This window comes from Alligator sinensis, unplaced genomic scaffold (genome assembly GCF_000455745.1).
Source record: "Alligator sinensis unplaced genomic scaffold, ASM45574v1 scaffold117_1, whole genome shotgun sequence".
Lineage (NCBI taxonomy): Eukaryota > Metazoa > Chordata > Crocodylia > Alligatoridae > Alligator > Alligator sinensis.
In genome coordinates this window covers 1,061,667-1,080,792 of record NW_005841855.1, presented here as the reverse complement: position 1 = coordinate 1,080,792, position 19,126 = coordinate 1,061,667, and the positions used below count along the sequence as shown (strand labels likewise).

The window sequence follows — 19,126 nt, the reverse complement described above, 5'->3', positions numbered from 1 at the left end:
CATTCCTGTCTGCTTGGAGAAAAGTCAGGCAGCTCTACTTTCCACTGGAATTCTCAGGAGTGTTTGGTACTTTCATCTCGGAGTGTTCACACACTTGTTTTAATGTGCTTTATGGAAATGGTGAAACTCAGCAAGTACAGTTCCTGTAGAAAAACATCTGCACTAACTATTCACTCACATTTGCATCTTTAAATAGACTTTTAGGCCTCGTAGCCGATTTCCAACAAAGTTTTTTGGTTGTGAGCGCTGGAGCCCTCTTAGAGGCAGCTAGTGTGAAGTGACTGGTTCCAAAAATTAAAAATTTACACTGACATGTTAAGTGCATCACATCAAAACGCAGAATACTTGCCATAACACAAAAAAACCATTTACGGTAAGTAGCACTTAGTGAGTGTAGAAAGAAAAAAAATATAACTCGATACAGAAAATATATTTTTAAAACCCCATAAGTACTCCATAGAATATGCGGAGCCTTATTCTTCTCTCAGCTAGATGTGTATGACTCCCATTGACCTTGGTGGAGCTGTAGGTGTGCATCTGAATTTGGTCCAGAGTATTTTACAAGAGTTTGTCATAACATTTAAATTAGTATTAGTAATGTTGGCATAGGTCAGTGTGTAGGCATCTATAAAATGTATACACATGGATATATGCGGAGTAGCAATGAACTACTTGTATTTTCTATTAGGGAAACTGGCTAAAAGGGATTTTGGGTCTGTTCCCCTATCAGTGGGTAAAATGTATTCTCTCAACACATCACCAGACTTGTATATGGAACTGCATGAAAATTGGGAGTGGAATTGAGTGTAGCTTTTCTCATGATGCTTTCCCAGTTAATAAGCTAAAGTAGTAGGTCCCACTGCCCTCTAATGTCTGGGATGGCCGCAAGATCCACATATATATAAATTACGGGACTCTTTCCGAGCCAGCCTCATCAAGTGTGGTGGCCTATTAAGAGCCTGTACTGAATCTCCTTGCACTGTTATGAAGGAAATTCCCCATGCATTGCTAGGAGAATAGATAGTTATATTGTGCTGAAGAGGTAGATTTTCAATTTTAAAATATAATTATAAAAATAAGGCTTTGTAAGTATTAATTTTGTTGTAAATGAGTTTTTGTTCTTCTTTTTTATGCTGAGGATTATTACACTGATTCATTTTGGGCTTCATTCGGAAAAAAAAAGGAAAAAAGCTGAATAGAAATTTTTTGCAGGTTAGTTGGACAATAAGAACCATTTTTGTACTTTATTAACCCAATTCCCTGTCTGTTTTTTTTTACGTTGTACACATGCTTAAAGGAACATATCATAAGCAAGCAAGGGGAATTGAAAGGTGGGAGAGGAACTATCATTTGCTTATACTGTAGCACGGTCACATTCAGAACTTGAACTTGAACCTACAGCCTGCTTGACATCCTACTGAGATTTACAACCCAGAGAGAGAATAGTTATATAATAGGTAAAAACAGGCAGACAGTGGCCACAAAAAGAAAGTGATTTACTACAGTGTCAGTGATAGTAGCCTATTTATAACGCTTCCTATATATTCCTCCAAACATTTATACAATAATGTATCATGTCTGCATAGGTTACACAATTTAATGCCAAATTTGGTTACAAAATATGTAGCCTAGGCAGTTGCAAACTATTTTTCTTTGCTCAGCTGAATGACATAAATTCCTTTTTATCTGCCAGAAGTGTAAATAGTTAATATGTCAGAAATGTATTTGATTTTTAAATGACAAAATGGGGGGGAGGGGTCCTTAATAATGCTCCCAGGAAAATCCCAGTCAAAATAAAATTTCAGAAAATGGGGCATGAATTAAGAAAAATTCTGAGTTGTTTGTTTGTTTGTTTTTAATGACCAGCTCTAGTTTATTAAGTCAAATCTAGCATTTTGAAAGGGCAGTTGTAGATTTATATCGAAAGCCTCATGAGAATCAAGCAGCCATTTAATGTCACAATTTTAAAAATCCAACAGTCTTAATATTATCCCGAAGGGTGAGAGACTTTGCTTACAATACTTCAGTAAGCATTTTAGCAGATGATAGTATGTGAGCAACTGGAAGCTTTTTTTTTACATACACACACAGACACACACACACACACACACACACACACACACAGATATATATCTATATATAGATAGATATCAAATGAGTACCGTTGTTTACACTTGAAAGAGGTGGTAATTTGTTTTTTCTTAATAAATGTCTTTGTTGCAGGCCAGCCTTCCATATATATTTATACACTGTGTGTAAACGTGTGTAATGTCTATGTCATTTGTGAAATCCTGTCTTTCAGAGGAATAAACAAGAGGATACAAAATCATGCAGTGTTCAATTTATATTGAAAAGCATTGTTGCAATGGGCAGAAATCCAGGAATGGTGTTTGGTTGTTTTCTCAGAGTTAGATGGTTGCCATCTGGCATAGATAGTGAGATGGTGTTGTCATCAGTTTCTAGATGCAGGAAAGAAATGAATCCTCATCTGTTTCCTGTGGATAAGCAAGAGGTTGATAATCTAGTAAAATCTTGTTACCTTAAAGAAAGCAGGCTTGGAATTTGTTTACATAATACAAGCCAGCTCTAACTTTCATGTTAATATGATAAGTTTCTTGTTAGGAGGCTGGAGAAGTTAGAAAACCTAACCTTTGTTGAAAAATACCTTACAAAAATTTTTCCTCGAAGGTTTACTCACACTTTTTCTATGCTGTTATCTTAATCAACTTTATTTTTTAAAGGAAACAAGATGACATTACTCCTGGTGGGGAATAAAGATTTGTTTCAGATGGGACTGTTAAGCATTCTCTTTTTTTACAAAAAAAAGTTTTATGCTAAGACAAATATGTTTGCTAAAGCATATCCTTCTCTGTTAAAAAATAAATAAATAAAAGGAGGGGGGCTGCAAAAATCCCAGACAGCACCTGTTAAGCACGTCATTAAAATTGGCCCAGTGCAGAGGTGAAGTAATAATTTAATTGGAAAACTAGTTTAGTTTACTATCTGGCTTGCATTCCTGTTTGCCTTTTCTTTGTTACTCATAAATCTTTCAGCTTTTACCATTATCATTAATCATTTTTCCTGTTTCCAGTTTTTCACAAGTAGCTTTGTCTATGATCACCTAAATGTACAGGTTCTGTTTAACTAAGGAAGTTCAGTCGGCTGAGGCTTTTGCAAAAAGGAAGAAGTGGTGGGCAACCTCTTGAACTCGAAAAATAAATAAATGTATAAAAACACTGTTAAGATCTTGCTTTTGTGAATCTTTTTCATTTTCCTTGATCCTAGCTGATTTAGTATAATATTTGTTTGTGTGTTTTGAACATTTTATAATCTATTTGCTGGCTCTTGCTTACTGAATTGTATAGTTATTGAAGAAATCCTGGTTGTATATTATTGCAGAAGACATCACTTTTATTATGTTTTTGTCCTTTTCCTCCCCTGTAATTTTTTAATATTATTTTGTTGAAAACACAAAGGTCTATATCAATAATAACCCCTTAAAAGATTTCCATTTTCAGAACCAACTTGGAGGGGAAAAATGAGGGAAAAGCAGATGGAATTTTTTTTATTAAGTATTAGTCATGTGGGTTGGCTGCATTAATTTTAAATCATTCTAGTAATATTTTCTCCTTTCATTTGACTGTTCAGGTGCTCACATAATATGCAAATCATTTTACAATGGATACAAAGAAACATTAAATATATTAAAATCTGCATTTTAATAAAGTTGTCAATGTATAATGCATATCCTGCAACTAAAAAAAATTATAAAAAGCAATAAAAGGGTAATATAAGCATAGAACTATTTAATAACTTTTCATATTTTACAGTGTGGTAAAAATATATGTAGGATAAAAGCTATTGGATTTGGGTTTGAAAAATATCATGTTCCAAGTTGAAATGTTGCATGTTTGTTTCAGCTTTTTTGCAATGTTAGGTCTGTGTGTATGCTTATATAGCTTTTAGTATATCTTTTGAGTTGGAGTTGATTTAAGTTTTTGGACACCCTTTGTCTTATTTCAGATGGAGTGGATGTTGAGGATGACCCTACCTGCTCATGGCCAGCTTCATCCCCCTCCAGCAAAGACCAGACTTCACCCAGCCATGGAGAAGGTTGTGATTTTGGTGAAGAAGAAGGTGGCCCCGGATTGCCCTATCCATGCCAGTTTTGTGACAAGTCATTCAGCCGCCTCAGCTACTTAAAACATCATGAGCAAAGTCATAGTGACAAACTCCCTTTCAAATGCACGTATTGCAGTCGCCTCTTTAAACACAAGCGAAGCCGAGACCGCCATATAAAACTTCACACAGGAGACAAGAAGTATCACTGCAGTGAGTGTGACGCAGCATTTTCAAGAAGCGATCATCTTAAAATTCACTTAAAGACTCATACGTCCAACAAGCCATATAAATGTGCCATTTGTAGACGTGGATTCCTTTCGTCAAGTTCTCTGCATGGTCACATGCAGGTTCATGAGAGGAACAAAGATGGTTCTCAGTCTGCTTCTAGGATGGAGGACTGGAAGATGAAAGACACTCAGAAATGCAGTCAGTGTGAGGAAGGCTTTGATTTTCCTGAAGATCTTCAGAAACACATAGCAGAATGTCACCCTGAGTGCTCTCCAAATGAGGACAGGTCTGCTCTTCAGTGTGTTTACTGTCATGAACTCTTTGTAGAGGAAACGTCTCTTGTAAATCACATGGAGCAGGCTCATAATGGTGAAAAGAAGAACTCATGCAGCATTTGCTCAGAGAACTTCCATACTGTTGAAGAACTGTACAGCCACATGGATAGTCACCAGCAACCAGAATCATGCAATCATAGCAACAGCCCTTCTTTGGTAACTGTTGGTTACACCTCAGTATCTAGTACCACTCCAGATTCAAATCTTTCAGTGGACAGTTCAACGATGGTAGAAGCTGCTCCCCCAATTACAAAGGGTCGTGGAAGAAAAAGGGCAGCCCAACAAGTACCAGACATTACTGGTCCTTCAAGTAAACAAGCAAAGGTTACCTATAGCTGCATTTATTGCAACAAACAGTTGTTTTCAAGCCTCGCAGTTCTGCAGATACATCTGAAAACTATGCATTTAGATAAGCCTGAACAAGCCCATATTTGTCAGTATTGCTTGGAGGTATTACCCTCATTGTACAATCTGAATGAACATCTTAAGCAAGTCCATGAAGCCCCCGACCCAGCATTGATTGTTTCTACCATGCCTGCCATGGTCTACCAGTGTAACTTCTGCTCTGAAGTATTCAATGACCTCAACACTCTTCAGGAACATATCCGTTGTTCTCATGGTTTTGCAAACCCTGCTGCTAAGGACAGTAATGCATTTTTTTGTCCCCATTGCTACATGGGATTTCTTACTGATTCTTCTCTGGAAGAGCATATTAGACAAGTTCATTGTGATCTTAGCAGTTCCCGTTTTGGTTCCCCTGTACTCGGAACCCCAAAAGATCCAGTAGTAGAGGTATATTCTTGTTCCTACTGCACAAATTCTCCAATATTCAATAGTGTTCTTAAATTGAACAAGCATATCAAGGAGAACCATAAGAACATTCCCTTGGCACTGAATTACATCCACAATGGAAAAAAATCCAGAGCCATGAGCCCCTTATCTCCAGTAACTATAGAGCAGACCTCTTTAAAGATGATGCAGGCTGTAGGTGGTGCTCCTCCACGTCCTGCAGGTGAATATATTTGTAATCAGTGCGGTGCTAAGTATACTTCCCTGGATGGTTTTCAAACTCATTTAAAAACACACCTTGACACTGTCCTGCCAAAACTGACGTGCCCACAGTGCAACAAGGAGTTCCCAAATCAAGAGTCTCTGCTGAAGCACGTAACAATTCATTTCATGATAACCTCTACCTACTATATCTGTGAAAGTTGTGACAAGCAATTCACTTCGGTGGATGACTTGCAGAAACACTTGCTTGACATGCATACGTTTGTATTCTTTCGCTGCACCCTGTGTCAAGAGGTTTTTGACTCTAAAGTCTCCATTCAGCTACACCTTGCTGTGAAGCATAGCAATGAAAAGAAGGTATATAGATGCACGTCTTGTAACTGGGACTTCCGCAATGAAACTGACCTGCAGCTGCATGTTAAACATAACCACCTGGAGAACCAAGGGAAAGTGCACAAGTGCATTTTCTGTGGTGAGTCGTTTGGAACAGAGGTGGAGCTTCAGTGCCACATTACTACACACAGCAAGAAGTACAACTGCAAGTTCTGCAGTAAAGCTTTCCATGCTATTATCTTGCTGGAGAAACACCTGAGGGAAAAGCATTGTGTTTTTGAAACTAAAACGCCAAACTGTGGAACCAATGGAGCATCGGAGCAAGTTCAGAAAGAGGAAGTGGAACTCCAAACCTTGCTGACAAATAGTCAGGAGTCCCATAACAGCCATGATGGCAGTGAAGAAGATGTTGATACATCTGAGCCCATGTATGGATGTGACATTTGTGGAGCAGCTTACACAATGGAGACTCTCCTGCAAAATCACCAGCTTCGAGATCACAATATCCGACCTGGAGAAAGTGCCATAGTTAAGAAAAAGGCCGAACTCATTAAAGGGAATTACAAGTGTAACGTGTGTTCTAGAACCTTCTTCTCTGAAAACGGGCTCCGTGAGCACATGCAGACGCACTTGGGACCAGTGAAACACTATATGTGCCCGATATGTGGTGAGCGGTTTCCGTCTCTTCTGACTCTTACTGAACATAAAGTCACTCATAGTAAGAGCCTGGATACTGGAAACTGTAGAATTTGCAAAATGCCTCTCCAAAGCGAGGAGGAGTTTTTGGAGCATTGCCAAATGCACCCTGATTTGAGAAATTCCTTAACAGGATTTCGCTGCGTGGTATGCATGCAAACGGTGACCTCTACCTTGGAGCTGAAAATCCACGGGACATTCCACATGCAAAAAACAGGAAATGGTTCTGCAGTGCAGACTACGGGGCGAGCACAGCATCTTCAGAAACTGTACAAATGTGCTTCTTGCCTGAAGGAATTCCGTTCAAAACAGGATTTAGTGAAACTTGACATCAACGGTCTGCCATATGGTCTGTGTGCTAGCTGTGTTAATCTCAGTAAAAGTGGTAGTCCAAGTGTCAACATCCCTTCAAGCAGTAACAGACAAGGCCTGGGCCAGAATGAGAACTTGAGTTCTATTGAGAACAAAAGCAAGGCAGGGGGACTGAAGACACGTTGTTCTAGTTGCAATGTTAAATTTGAATCAGAAAGTGAACTCCAGAATCATATCCAGTCAATCCACAGAGAGCTTGTTCCTGACAGCAACAGTACACAGCTGAAAACACCACAAGTATCTCCAATGCCCAGAATCAGCCCCTCCCAATCTGAAGAGGTAATCCCCCCCACCCTCCCACACACACATATTTTTGTTGTTGTTGTTACTGCTGCTGCTGCTTTCACACTTTTGACAAAACTCCCAATTTTCTCAAGCCCTGTTGTTACATGCCAGGAAATGTTCTGACTGAACTGTGGTATAGTTTCACCCATAGCCATTAGCTAGTGATTACTTGCTTCTTGATATGCCTTGTGTTTTGGCTTGAATGATTCAAAATAGGACTAATTCCAGTCTCCCTAGGATATTGTCTTCTGTATCACCGAAGAGACCAGTCTTCATGCCAGTGCAACAGAGATTTGGAATCTTAGCTTAGCTCCATTGCAAGTTGGAATCCCTAGCTTTGAGTTGTGCTTACGGCAGAGTGTTAATGACAGAAAAGCAAAATACATCGAGCCAATGTACTGGCACGAAAGGTGTATTTTTAAAAAATATTTATGAACAGCAAATTGGGGGGTTATTTTTGCAAATTATGTTGCAGACATTGATTTTTCCCTGTCTTACCACATTGTGATTAGAAAGAAATTCAACACTTTATTACCTAAGGTAAAGGATGATATTAGTCTTTAAATGCTAGTTCCACTTTTTAATTTTCCTTTTTATTAAGGACATATTAGGTAGTCCAGTGACACCAATGCTCTAAGTAACTGATGATTAAAACTACATTCATTCAACATAACTTCAAATATTTGCAAAAATTATGATACCAAATTCTTGAAAGATTAAATATGCTTTCACTTGTTTAGATTAGCCCACCAACCACTAGTATTTGGGGTGGCAGAAAATGCTGCAACAGCTCTATGGGAGGGAATAGAGATTTTTTTTTTCATAAATATGAGTAATAAAATGTGCCAATTCTCATTTTGGCATGATTTCTTGACATAGGTCCTTAACAGTGTGGAAAACCTAAATAGCATTAAACTGCTCAACTGGTCTAAGGGATGGATAAGGACACAAGCTGGGTATGGAAAAATGACTCCCTGTGACAGGTCTTTCATCAGTCTCCTCACCTAACAGTTGCATTGCCACTTGTGGGGGTAAACAATAGGGGTGTGCAAAGCGAGCCCTATTCAATTCGGATTCAGCCCAAATCAGGGACAGTGATTCGATTCGTTGATCCAGATCACCTGTCCCTGATTTGATTTGGCCGAATCCAAATCTGAAGATTCGATGCTGATTGGGAGAATCAGCGATTTGGACATAGACCAGCTTTAAATGTTTTTTCTACATACCTGGAAGGTACCAACATGGCTCATGAACACTGTGATGCTGAGGCAGATGGAGCATTCCACAGGAGTGCGGGGTGGCCCCTACCTGCTCAGCGGTGAAGCTGGAAATAGACTGGAAGTACTTCCAGGTCTGCTGGGGAGCGCACGGGGGCCCCCCCGGCTTGGCGATCGAATCAGGGACCAAAGCTTTGCACAACCCTAGTAAAGAAATATCTTAGGACAGGGCTGTCCAACTTCTAAGCTCCCAAGGGCTGCACACCATGAGGGCCAAACCAGGCAAACCACGGGACACCAGGAGCTCTCTATGCTGTGCCTACTCCCCCACCCCTTGGGATGAGGGCAGGAAGCAGCAGCTGTTGGAGGGAGGGGGAGCCTGGAGACTGGTTGCTCTTGCAGCCAGAGCATGGGGGGAGCAGCTGCTGGGTGAGAGGCGGGGGGGCCACAACGTAACTACCCACAAGCCACCTTGTCTTAATGTACTACATAGTGAAAAAGTATTGAAGAAAAGGGATCTTTTAACAAGAGAACCACAAAAGAAAAAGTAATGTCTCCCCACGAGCTGAAATACATGTTTTCAGTTAAGAATAGTAAGACGATAACATGGTACGCTAAGTAAAGATCATGGATTGACCTCTCCTGTTCCCCTGAAAGGTCATCCTAGTCATCCTAGTTCCATTTCAAAATCTGCATTACCTCTCAGTTTCTCGAGGCTTAAAAAGATCTCTGCCTCTTCAGATGCATTGAAAAACTACCCCAAAATCTACCTTACTTCATAGATTTTATGTCCAATCAGAGGAATAGAATTGTAAACATGAAACACACGTGAAAAGTAATTTGGAGTAGTCACACAGTTAATAGTCAAAACTATTATTATAACAATAGGTTAGGTCTATTTTTTACATAAATCTGTTTATTTTTTTTATAATGACAATATCACTTCAAAAGGTAGCTATTTAAATATGCTCTGTGGCTATTAAAATTATTTAAAACAATAAAAAAACAGAAATTCCATTTGTTTTAATGGGAGTTTTTTTGGTTTGGAGTGTTGATCCAAGAAGTGAGAAAAATTATATAGCTGCTATACGATAGATAGCACTGAAACATCTTTTATTATTCAGTAATGGATATACATGGAAAGGAAATCATTTTTTTTTCAGTAGGAAACAGGAGAGTGAAGCAATCATTTGGTTTATTTGCTGATTGTCCCTACATTTGGACTAGAAAGCTTCTCTTTTCTTCTTTGTTCATGCTACATAAAGAATAGACCTACATACCTAGATCACAGATACTCTTTCATCATGTCTGCTTGATTTTTTATTCTTCAATTACTAAATGGTACCCTAACTACTGATAAATATCTCATAGTGGAGAGAAACTCGGTTGGTCTCTAAGCTTAATGAACTATTAACTGTTGGCTGTAGGTTTCTTGGAAGTCCCTGAATGATTACTAATGCTTTCTGCACGTTCTTAGTCTAATAACTAGAACAATAATAGTTAAAGTTTAGAACTTCCAAAGGAAATGCGGTCTGAACAGGGGAATGGGGACCAGAACTCAGTCCTAGTGCAAATACTGGTTGCTTCTCCATGCCAATTTCCTTATGAGTAAAATGGGGCAAATATACACATTAAAAGGGAGGTACATTTAGTATCAACATAAAGCACTCAGTGCGTGTCTACACAAGATGCCTTACTGCACAGTGGACTAATCTACTGTGCAGTAAAGAATCACCATCTGCATGTGCACAGCATTTACTACACAGTGAATTAGTCTACTGGGCAGTTGGCTACTACCTGTAGAGGTAGTAGGTTAACTGCGCAGTGTCTACTGCACAGTAGCACATGTGTAGACAGCTGACTGGCAGCAAATTGCTTCTGGTCAGGCCAGACAGCAGGGGGTGGGGGAACTGTCCCCTCCCCCAGGCAGCTGCCTCCTTAGTCCTGCACCCTGATCAGCATGTTAGGGCAAGGGGCTGGGAAGCAGCTGTTTGGGAGATGGGATAGTTTCCTGCTGGTCAGAGCACAGGGCTGGGAGGCAGCTGCCTTGGAGGTGGGACAGCTCCCCCTGTCCCCCAGAGCCCAAGTCTTACCCCAGTATCCCTGAGGGAGCCTGGGGCTCTCCCTTGCTGCTGTACAGGGGCAGAGCAGGGCAGGAGTAGCCCTGCACTGAACTCTCATTGAGAGCAAATTTGCCATCAACAGATACACATGTAGATGCGCTCCTGGAGAAAGCTTACAGCACCTTATTTTACTGTGCAGTAAGGTTATAGCACATTAATAGCACATGTAGGCATGCCCTCAGAATATGAAAAGCACTATTAAGTGCTATGTATTATTGCTTTTGTTGTTCCTCCTCAGACTATCATCATGCTTATGTTAATGATGCAGATATTGGATAGTGTGGCTTGACTTTTCTTTCTCAACGATCAGGGCTTGTCTACATAGGGAAACTTAACTAGCATAAGAATACTGCTTGTGTTACACTGTTGTATTACTCCAGGGCTGGACACATTCCAATTACTGAAAACAAAACCTGGTCTACACTACAAAAAATTTCTATTAAGAGTTCTCTTATGTTGAGACATCTTTGTTTACCTCTATGTTTCATTTTGAGAGCTGTTAGTAAAACTTGGGTTTAACCTGACATAGTCAAAATCATGCTGGTGTCATAAGTCCTGTACTGGCATTGTTTTATAGGGTACAGTGCCTTCTTTTATGCTACATTACCTGTATTTAGTAGTCCTCCACAGTCCTCCTGTCTTTGTGACATTCACCACTGTCATAATTTTGAACTCTGCTGTCCAGGGTTCACCATAGCCTGAATCTTGCCCTCATTCCTTAAAATCGCCAGTGCATTTTGGAAATACTTCTCTTTCCACTAGGCCACCCTTGAGAGTGCTTTTTGTGATCTTACTGCGGAGGTATGGTACAGTATAAAACTGTAGCTAAGGAGAGTTCAGATTTTGCATTGCAATCTGATTTAAAGAAAAACATCCTGAATTCCCTCTGTTTGCAGAGGTAAATCGGTAGTTTAAGTCCACTGCAGAATTGCTGCAACTACTATTGCAATTCAGACATTACAAAGGGCATGAAAGAGCTGTGGTACACGGGAATGAACAGCAGTGCTGAGCAAGAGAGAAAAGGGAAGTAAAAACTGTCAAACCAAAAGTAAGAGAGACCAACAGAAAATTGGGGCTGCCTCTTACACTTGTTGCTGCTATGCAGACCTGGATGCCATACTGAGCAGGGACCCTCACAACCATCCTGCAAGTAGCAGTGGATACCTGGCACCAACTTAAGAAGGAACCTCAGAAATGCAGACTCATGACAAGCTCATTGAGGCAAGGGTCTTGGACAATGCAGCCACCACAGAGAGCCACGTATATCTATCTGTACCTGACCCAGACAATCCAGATAGAACATCCAAGGAAAAGGAAGTCAGGTATGTGCGTTGTTGCATTCTTATTATTTTATTTTTACTTTGTCCATGGGCCCCAAACCTAATCCTCCCATCTCTCAGAATGGTAACTGAACATACATAGACAAAGAACCCAGGCATTGCCTTTTGAAGTAGATTTAAGCAACATGCACTGGCACTCAGAGACAAATAAAGGAGAGAAAATAGTAAGAGAAACCCAAACCAAAAGATGAATTTGGCAGGGCAGGCAGTAGAATTTCCAGCAACATAAATCTATTCACTTTTGACAGAAAAAAAATATACTGATATTTTAGTATGCAAATGAATAAGATTGTAAAATGCTTCTCACAAGCAATCAGTACTGGTTATTCAGACTACATGATTTTCAAGAATAAAAGTGTAAAGTAAGCTTGTAATATAAATGTCAAAATGCAGTGCCTTGGTTTTCCTGTCAGAGTGCATGTCCAAAACAAATTATTGAATGCTGTACTTGGATAGAGGGATAGAGGGAGGAAGAGATGATTTGTTGCCAGCTTGAGGGGAGGCTTGGCTTTAATTGGCTTGCAGAACTGGGCAACCACCCTTTTCCATTGTTGGCATTTCAGGTTGATCTTGGTATGAATGTCCCTTTTGTCCTCTGTTACAAGCATGATAAAATTTTCAAGAAGGGCATTATTTAAGATGTATCCACGCATTTCGAGGAAGGGCTGGCTGCCTTGTCTGTCCTGCTATGGGAGACATCTTCACACACCAGTCTGCACTGAGTTTGGATGACCCTCTATGTTGTGAAGAGAGAGACAGCATATGGGCCCACACAACCTCAAGCAGTTGTCTTCTCTCCACCTTCAGCACCCCCATAAGTGAATATTAGCCAAAATCTCCACTGTTTTCAGAAATGTAGCCACACTGACCGCATAATTCATATATGCACTATATGATGGTCAGCCTGTCCACCATTACAATCACGAGCTTTGAAAAGTGTTCCCATGTACTCACTAAGGTGGGAGGTGTTGGCCTCTCTTGGAGAAAGTGGCTCAAAGCAAGTCTGATCTATTTAAAATATTTAGGAAGATTAGATTATAATCTAATTCCTAAAATAATAAAAGATTATTAATGTTAGAATGTTGCAGTTTTCCTGTTTGGTAATACTTTATATCTCTAACAAAGTCTGTGTGTTTCTTGTTTTCTGTTAGTGGCCTCAGTTGTAGAATATGTGAGAGGACCCTTTCCCACACCTATCAAAAGACTTGATCAGGAAGAAGAAATGTTCTGTGATCCTCTTGAGAGCTCTGTCCAGGGCAAACAAACAAAAGAATAAAGAGAACATATGGTGGAGGAAGGACAGAAGAGCAAGAGGTGCCTAAAGAAATTAACCCAGACATTCTCCATCTCCTCAGACAGCAAAGTGTTAAGAGCAGGAACATTCAAAAGATGTGCATTCCAGCAGCCACTGCACTGCATTGACAGTTGTCCTTGTAGTGTCTAACCCATACATGCACACTCCTGCCAAAGCACTGGCATAGCTTACTGCAGTAGCCCTTTCACTGAAATTGTCTGGAAAATAAGAATTGCTACGAGCATACCTATCATTTATGTACGAGAAGTGAGCATCTGGAATGATGTTTTTACATGGTATTAATGTTTGTTGAAGTACTTTGGTTAATTAACAATAAAGTTACTTTGTGAATATCATAATTTTGTGTTTATTTTGTGAGACAGAGCGCAACAGGCAGCAATTACAATATAAATACTATATGGCTTGCTTATATCCAGTTTAGTCCTCCTAATGTATCCACTCAGCTAACCAAATGCACCTTCAAGTCACCCTGCATCTGCTCAGATGATAGTTACTTTTTTACTTATTGTCTTCATTTTCTTCTCCTTGGTGTTCTCATTTTTATTGCTGCATAGCCTGTCTGTGTTAACTTGGAGTTACTGAAGTTCTTCTACAAATAAAAAAGAATCAGGCGCCCTGTCTCTGAAACAGTAACAGGAACTCTGTTGGTCTGCTCTGCACCCTTTTTTGTGAAGGTGAAGTGGTAGTGAGATACAAACTGCTGCAAAACAGACCAAAGGGACCTGTGGTGGGTTTTTTTAAAGTGGCATGCAAAGAGAAATAATTGGATGAAACAGAAAGAGAAGCAGTACTTTTACTCCAAGTCCCATAATTTTTGAAGAGGAAAGGCAGTATCCCACAATTTGCTGCCAAAATACTGAATAACCAATGTGTCACATGGCAGTTTTGGGGAAGCCAGGATGCCAATTTTCAATGCAAAACTTTTGTTGCTACAGTCTCTTGCTGTGAGGTTACCTTGCACCTGTAAAGGCAGCTAAAAGTGCACATAGTCTGTCTTCACTGTAAGCAGCTGTATCCCTGCTCAAGGCAAAGGTGATTCTGCCTTGAGCAAGGTGTTGGACTAGAGGACCTACTGACTTCTCCTCCAGCCTTACTTTTCTACAGTAAATACTACCAGTAAAACTTTCTAGAATAGACATGGCTTGAGAATAAGGAGTTACACCAATATATTTAAAGTGGTATAATTTACCGGTAAGTTTCCCAGTGTAGTGTGCCATTTTAAGACCCTGAGCCTACAAACAGATCAGCACAAGCCTATGTTTATACTCATATAATGAGTTTCATTGGTCTCCACCAATGCAGAGCTAATTGTGTGATTGGGATCTAAGGGGCTTGATCCTACTTCTAACGTTTCAATGAAGATTAGGTTCTTATGCATATATGATATATTCCTGTTTCTACATTAATATTAACATTGCATTCTTAGTGCTATTCAAAAAAATGTAGGATGGTGTCCATAACCTGAAGGAATAACTATCAAGATTATAATGTGTAGGTAAGGTCAGGAAAAGTTCCACAGCTTTAAGTTTGTGTTGTGAAGAAAAGTCAATATGATTTTTCATGTATTGGTTTACATGCACTAAGAAGATACTGTAGCAGTGCTTAAAATAAATAAAGTTTTTCTGGTGGAGTAGAAAATATCAGACAACCCTAAATTTTTCTCTTTTTTTTGTTCAAATCCTGAAAGCTTTTACCAAATTTACCAAAGAAGGAAGTGACAAAAGAATTCTCCTGTGAATTGTACTTGTGAAATATTAACTTCATTGGCATACAGCTGTGACTGGTTGATGGTGGAGACAGTGGATGGCTAAATAGAATGGTCTCAAAAATAACTTTTAAAAGGTACCTTTTTGCTCAATATACTGGCTTCCTACATGTGTTCGAGCTTCCATATAGATCATACTTTACTAGCACATGCATAATCAACAGAATTGTCAGGCAAATCTGATCGTATCATCTTTATTATAGGCAATGGATGGCCTGATCTTGTGTGATGCTGCATGTAACAACTTTTATTGACTTCCCAGCATCTCTTGTTGATTCCTCAAATGGCAGCCATCCTCAAGATGAAGCTCAGGCTAAGGAAGCAGGCAGAGTCAGGGGTAGAGATGGAGCTCTTACTACTAGGTAGAGCCCATTTCAGATTCTCTACACTGCTCAGCATTTATCCGTTTTAGTGATAAGGATGCTTTTCTCATTCAGGATCAGGCCCAGCACAGAGGGGCAAAGAAAGCATCTTAGTTTTTCAGATCGCAGACTGAGTTTATAGTGCAAGAAGTTAATTACTATTTATATTAGTAAACTATTCAAATTTTCTATGATATAACTCAGAGAGAATAAAGAGAGAACAATATGACATGGTTTTACAGTTGTATTTCTGACAAGAATGACACTAATATTGCATTTTCAAAGGAACAGAGATCTAAGGGACTAGGGAACCACAAAAGGAGAAGGCTGTGGATTTAAAAATACTGCAGGATGTGGTACTTCCTATACAAGGATGTGTCTTTGTGAGCCAATGTTTAAGAGAATGAAGGGATTACAACTGAGTCATGAAAATGATTATGCAAAGTAAGTATACAAAAAATTCAGGAATCTGCAGTGCACAGGGCAAAAGACAGAAAACAGCAAATGGTATAAACGAGTCTAGAGGTAGACGGGAAAAAGACCACGTAGAAGGAACAGTCCTGTGTCTGTCTGAATATTTGGTACATAGTGTAGGTACATGTAATTATGAAGGAAGAAATTAAGAAATAGATTTTTTTTTTATTATTCAACTTGTTGATTTGATATTGTCTTTTATATTTTCACTCTTGCCTCTGAAGTTAGGACAGAAACATTTAAAATCATGCAGAAAATGTCATTAAAAACACTTAAGATATGCTAATTAAAAGTACTTTGTTAACACCTGGAATAGTTAACAATTATTTCAAGAAAAAATAAGTTGACGGTGCTCCATAAATAAGATAAATGGCTAAGTATTCAGTGAAACTGTCTAACATATGCTTAGTTCTCCAAGAGTTTAAGTTTGACAAAATAAGCATCCAGGAAGATAGAAAAGAAATTCTCATATAAAGTACCATCAAGATTAATATGAACTGTGATAAAGAATGAATAAGTAGACAAAAGTTATTCAAAATATGGACCATGTTTGTGTATGTGCCTTGTGCTGGACTGAGACAGTTGGTAATGTTTAATAAAAATAATGCTGTGAAGAATCCAGTAACATTTTTGTGCAGTTTCCTACTTGCAAATGGGTCTTGTGCAGCATGTAGACCCAACTTAAAGTCTCATAGGCTGCATCCAGATGAGTGTGGCTGTGCAGTATGTGGCGCACACATCTGCAGTGCCACATACTGCACATTCAGTTCTCCATGCTGCAAGGGAGCAGCACAGAGTGTCAGGGATTTTTTTCCCCTAGATATCCAGCAGTCAAAACCCACGGAAAAAAAATGTGGAGCAGCAGATGTGGCAACAGCATGCCCTGCTCAAAGTTGGAGCCTGGCTGGCCGGATCCACACTGCTGCCGGCCAGGCTCTGCATGGCAGGCTCACCGCTGCTGCAGCCCTGGGAGACCTCCAGGACCCCAGGTAAGGCTGCTGGGGCCAGCCTCCTCTACCCCACCCAGGGTAACTTGCCATGCACCAGAGGCCACGTGACACAGGTGTTCCCTGGGGGCAACAAGCAGAGGCACAAAGTGCATTGTCGCTAGTTGTCCCCTGAGAACCAAACATCCATGCACATCTGGACACAGCCATATGGTTTGTTGCATCTGGGAAGCAATATATGTATAGTGATAAGTCTTCAGCTACTGGGCAGATACATTGCTGGCTAGGCTGACCCCATGTTCTTGGCCTGTGTTGAAAGAGAGAAGTGGAAGAGAACTGTAAGGCTCAGTGAAGAGACATGACTGGGTTAAAGAGCAAGTCAGTGATAGATAAACTATTTTAGGTAGGAAATGTCATAGGGAAGAAGTAAGCATGCAGGTTTATAAAGCAGAGAATATTGTCTGAAGGAGAGAGCCGAAAACTATATCAATTAGGGAAGCATGAATACTTTTAAACAAAAGATGGAGAGTTAAGGCAAGGTTACATTAGAAATTGTAAGGCATTTCAGAGGTAGTTTATATAGAAAATAAAGGATATTTGAAAAAGACACTAGGAGGTCTAAGAGGATATAGAGAATGAAAGAAAAAAAGGTTGATAAATAGAGTTCTTTGTCTTAGGGCTCCTAACATGAAGATAGGGGACTGATGTCGTAAATAGACATACCCTTTTGAAAGAAAGAAGGAATTGAAGTGAATTAAATGCAAAGTAAAGGAATGAAATATCTGGCAGGTGTCAGAGTTCCAAAATAGGAAAAAGATCCATCTTAACGCACTTTCAGAAAGTAGCCAAAGATAAAAGGAAACATTAACCAGATGTATTTGCGGTCTTTTTGGAAAGAGAACAGGTATCAATGGGCAAGGAAAAGGCTCCTGTTAACAGACATTTAACAGGAGATGTAAGGATTATAAGGAAATTATAGGTTTCTGAGCTTGATTTAAACAGTGGGGGAAGATGAGAGAAAGCCTAATCAAAGGCATAATAGAAGAACACCTAGAAAGTTTGGATTTAATGAAGGATAGAGAGCACAGATTCACAAAAGGGGGATCATGCCTAAAATGTTTGATTGGATATTTTGAGCAAGTAACCACCAGTACTAACAGAGAAAGGCATGAACATAATTTACCAGGATTTTAGAAAAGCTTTTCAAACAGCACAGCACAAAAGGCTAATCTGTAGGGTGAGTAAGTATGGCACAGGGAGATGTACTTTATTTGATTAAAACAACCTAACTTAGATATGGAAGGCATAGGAGACTTGTGAATTGAAGCAGTTTAGGTTGGAGAGATGTGAATTATAGAATGCTTTATGAATCATTATTTGCAGCAGATTTTGTTGAATTTATGCAGCATATCACTAGTATACAGAAGAAAGAATAAGTAGAAAATGATGAAATTTACTGATAGTACAAAGCAGGAGAACTGTCAGTACAAAATAGGCAGGTGATAAAACTCTGAATGACTTTGACAAGGAGGTGGAGCTTGAAGAAAGTATATACTGTACCCTGGATAGTTACAGGGCACAGAGCACTCCACTGAAGGATCTGGTGTACTTGTGAGTAGAACTGTAAATCCTCAAGCACCATATTTATTAGCTGTTTTGTTTTTAAAAGCAAATAAAATCTGGAACACAGAGATATGGAGTATTGATTGGAAGATATCTGTTCCAACACTACATAAAGAAACAGCAAGGCCCCATTTAAAATAGTGTGCATAGTTTGGATTCCTTTATAACAATGAAATTCTGATAATTGCAGACTTACAGCAGAGGATGAAGACAGTAGCAGAACGGCTTGATTATTCAGAAGATTGGAGGAATGTACATTTATGTTCTTTCTAGAATGAGGGCCCGATCCAAACCTCAATGCAATAAGTGAGAGTTTTTACTTTCTAAAAGGCCTTGGATGAGGCCATAATATGCAAATTGGTTGAAGATAGAGAAGACAAATGCCCTTGTCAATTACAGAACTTCCTATGTTAGAAGATCCTTATGTTTCTATGTGCCTTCCTCCCTGGATCCAACCCTGAACTTTATTTACTCACACCGGATCACACAGGTTACCAGATTTCCAAGACCATGTTTAAAGAGAGGGAGAAGTACATTTAAATAAAATAAATGAGCTCGATGTTACAAGAATTTACATT

General features: G+C 39.4%; 1 protein-coding gene across 12 annotated transcripts in view; it reads left to right on the top strand.

Annotated features, from left to right (window-relative positions):
* The window catches only part of ZNF521 (zinc finger protein 521), a 294,631-nt gene that overhangs the window by 118,423 nt on the left and 157,082 nt on the right, over window positions 1-19,126 (top strand). For 10 of the 12 annotated variants that reach the window (XR_003095997.1, XM_025213994.1, XM_025213989.1 and 7 more), the window contains one exon: window positions 4,024-7,376. Coding sequence is in view for 9 of the 12 variants with exons in the window: in XM_025213994.1 (XP_025069779.1) it covers window positions 4,024-7,376 (3,353 nt within the window). In the remaining 3 variants the exon portion in view is untranslated. Of the gene's footprint in view, window positions 1-4,023; window positions 7,377-15,064; window positions 15,220-15,789; window positions 15,949-18,738; window positions 18,855-19,126 lie in introns of all 12 variants that reach the window. The other 2 variants (XR_003095998.1, XR_003095999.1) reach the window with 2 other exon arrangements.